Source organism: Poecilia reticulata, linkage group LG12 (assembly GCF_000633615.1).
Source record: "Poecilia reticulata strain Guanapo linkage group LG12, Guppy_female_1.0+MT, whole genome shotgun sequence".
NCBI classification, from domain to species: Eukaryota; Metazoa; Chordata; class Actinopteri; order Cyprinodontiformes; family Poeciliidae; genus Poecilia; species Poecilia reticulata.
The window spans coordinates 21,266,316-21,269,923 of NC_024342.1; the positions used below are offsets into that span (position 1 = coordinate 21,266,316).

General features: G+C 41.4%; 1 protein-coding gene across 1 annotated transcript in view; it reads right to left on the reverse strand.

Annotated features, from left to right (window-relative positions):
* Positions 1–3,608, reverse strand: part of wdr7 (WD repeat domain 7) — an 84,676-nt gene that overhangs the window by 14,405 nt on the left and 66,663 nt on the right. Inside the window, exon 22 of the mRNA XM_017307727.1 lies at positions 571–757. Within this exon, the coding sequence (XP_017163216.1) occupies positions 571–757 (187 nt within the window). The remainder of the gene's footprint in view (positions 1–570; positions 758–3,608) is intronic.

Below are 3,608 nucleotides of genomic sequence, written 5' to 3' on the forward strand. Positions count from 1 at the left end.
GGCTAAATTCAACCATATTGATTTGCTATAACAGAGTATAGTTCCAAGATCTGTGTTGCCCAAAATGTCAACAAGACATTGAACTATATTCAACTGAAATTTTACGAGACATTCCAGTAAATAAGCACTTCAGTATTTATCTGAATAAATTATCTTAGGGGAAGCTAAGCTAGCTAAATGTTTTCAAAGTTAGCCAAAATGCTACAGCGGTAAATGAAAAATGATCTGTTTTTAGTGCCATAGTGGATCAGTGGAAGTGAAAAGTGGTTTAAGGAGATAATATTAGACACCTGGAAAGAAATAAAGACGAAGTCCTGAGTCTCTGAGCTAAATTAATGCAATACTGAAAAAAATCTACAGAAATATTTTCACGTTTTTCATAAACAGGAGCAAAATGTTGCCTTTACATCTTATTTTCAGATTTTTAAGAAGCTTAAAGTCAGAACCAGCTGGTCTGTTTGAAGTTCAGCCTCCAGACGTCTGATTGGTTCTCAGTTCTGGTATGAAGCAGGTCACCTTAGCATTGATTTGACTGAGCTGCGTTCAGGTGTGTGTGTGAGAGAGACTCACTTGGCCAGCTGCTTCTCTGCGTCGGCACACAGCTCCAGCAGTCCCATGAGCACCGCCGACACGTCCATGTACGGCTCCCAGACGGTGAAGCCGCGGCCGATCAGGTCGATGGCGGTGCGGCGGATGGTGCTGTGGGCGGGCAGTTTGGGGCTGGGGGGCTGCAGCAGCAGGAAGGTCAGCGCCTTGCCTGAAAACACAACCACAGCAGGCCGATTCACACACAGCTCAACTTCCCCCAAAGTCCAGGAGGACCTGAGCCGCTCATGCGCCGAGTTGAAGTCAGTTAGGACTCAGACTGAGGCTTCGTCCGGGTGCAAGAACCAACATGTCCGCCACGTCACTTTGACAGCTGTCGTCAGCAGGTTTCATCCACATGGATCCACACAAACCTGCTGCTCAGAAATGTTTTAAACATGAAAACACACAGGGGGCGGGGCAGCACAAGGCCAAAACCTGCCGGCCAATCAGATTGCTTCAAATCAACCACAACTTCCTGTCGGGAATCAAACATGGCGACCAGGATGTTCATTTGTACGTGGAGTGAGCGAGTTAGTCAGTTACTCAGTAGGTTGTTGCTAGGTAACCAAAGAGTTAGTCAGTTACTCAGCAGGCTGTTGCTAGGTAACCAAAGAGTTAAAAAGTTACTCAGTNAGGTAACCAAAGAGTTAGTCAGTTACTCAGCAGGCTGTTGCTAGGTAACCAAAGAGTTAGTCAGTTACTCAGCAGGCTGTTGCTAGGTAACCAAACAGTGCGGTTCTGGATCATGTTCAGTGAGTCTTGAAGATTCAGTCAGATGTTTCATCTTTTGATATTGATCACGTATATTCCAATATGTATATTTATTGATTTATCGTCCCGTCCTACGTTAAATAATAAAAGGTTCCAGACCATCAGAATGACGCCTGATCTGCAGCGACGCTCCTTTGTAACTCCGTAAATGAAGCCGTCCTCCTGTAAGGAGCGAAGCCGCTGGCAGGCAGTCTGAGGACGGAGACAGCAGGTCACTCCATAGCTGACCTGACATTTGAGCCAGACTCTGTGGGGACGGGCCGACCATTAAGGGTCCAGGAGACACCCCCACCCTCAATAACACGCTGGCTTCCCCAAAGACAAACACCCACAGCAGCTCCAGCTCTCCAAGATCAGGGGAAACGCTCCGCTGATCAATACGGCGTCTTCACTTTAAACGCAAATACAGAAAGTCGAGTTATGAAGAAACACGGAGCAACGATTTACTTTAGTTATGATCCTGCAGCGACTCTAAAGGTCCTCGCTGCTCCAGAGACACGCGGCTAATAACACCAGCTGCATCTCCTGGTCCACCTTAAATGGCAACCCAGTCCCTTCTTACTGGTTTATTTCTGCACACAGGCTGAAACAGACCAAACCACAAACTAAAGATCCTAAAAACCTCCACAGATTTTAACGGATTATCAAAGGTTTAATCTGGATTCTGCTCATCAGGGCACTGCTTGGCTTCCGTAGGTCAGAGTGGCGGCAGCCAGGCGGCCATCTTGTTTCACAGCTTCCATTAATTTGAACTTATTGAATTTATTTTTTATTTTTTTGAAAGCCTGTCATGATAAGTTTATTGTTGTTTTAAGATCATTTTCAAGCAATAAACTTTAATTTTGAAATAAAAACGGGAAAATATTTTAAATATCTATAATAAAAAAACAATAAATAAAATGGGTTAATTTTAATTAATCATGATTAATTATTTTATTGCTTATTGACCTTCAGGCCTTTTTTAAGTCATAATATTACYAKATCAGTGATTTGATAATAACTCCTAAACAAAAAGCACAAACTGAGGAATCTCAAATATCTTGACGTTATATTTACAAATAAGGAAATATTTATTCTGTTTTGAAGAAATAATCACCTTTTTTCATAATTTTAAGACTTTTATCTCAGTAAAATGACGTCTTATTCTGCTAATATTGCGACTAATTTCCTATAATTAGTCGGCTTGAGTGAAATAAATGTCACTTTTTGAAAATCTTTTTTCTTTTCACAAAGAAAAAAGTTTAAAATGAAAATTCCTCTAGATCTTATTTTAAAGCCATATTTTCCAACCTTAGCGGAGATTTTACTCTAAATTATTACACATTTTAAGTAGAAATCCATGTAAAACTAGGCATTAATGACTCGGTCCTGAAATCTGCAGGCTATTTTAAAAACACACCGGATGCAAATTGAGGCCTTTTTCACTTTTCAGCTTCTTGAAAATCTGATCCAATCGTCCTGCTGAGTCTTTGGGTTTTAATTTTTACAACAGCAAATCATCAAACTCCCTCCAATCAGCAGCGGCTCTGATCCGATGCATTTAAACTGYGAGAGACAGAAGCAGCTTCGTCTTAATGAGCTGCTGGCTGGCAGTAAACGCGGCTCGTTACCAGACGGAGCTGATTAAAGAGCGAAGGAGGAGAAGAGGCTGTGAAATAGTGACAGATTAGTGACGTCTAAAATGTGGCGGGCTGAAACGAGCGCTAACATGCTTTGTGCTTTCCTTCCCCAGCTGCCCTCTGCCTCTTTATCTGCCTGCGTTTGAGCCTAAATGAGAGCTGAAGGTAAATCAATGAGGGACTTGGTTAGTGGATGAAAGCTGGATGAGACCGGCTGCACAGAGACGGGAAAACACAAAACCGCCAGGCTAACAGCATCACATTTTAATGACCAATCACATGAAATAACCATTTAGAAACCAGAAAAATGAAATTTTGATTAAAAATTGGGTTAGGAATTACATGGTGATTGTTGTTTGAAAACAACAAGAGTGGTAGGAATATTTAATGTAGCATCTATGCAACTTACATGTTAGGATTTTAAATGTTTTAATTGCCAAAACGATTTGAACTGTAATTATCTATTAGCTTGACTCAGAGTAGCTCTACGTTTTCTTCAAGTATCTTTGGGTAGCTATTAGCTTCACTGTGTAGCTCCTAGCTTCACTATTTTTTACTGTTAGCTTCACTCTGGGTATCTGTCAGCTATCTTTATTATCTTTAGGTAGCTGTTAGCTTGATCCTTTGTTA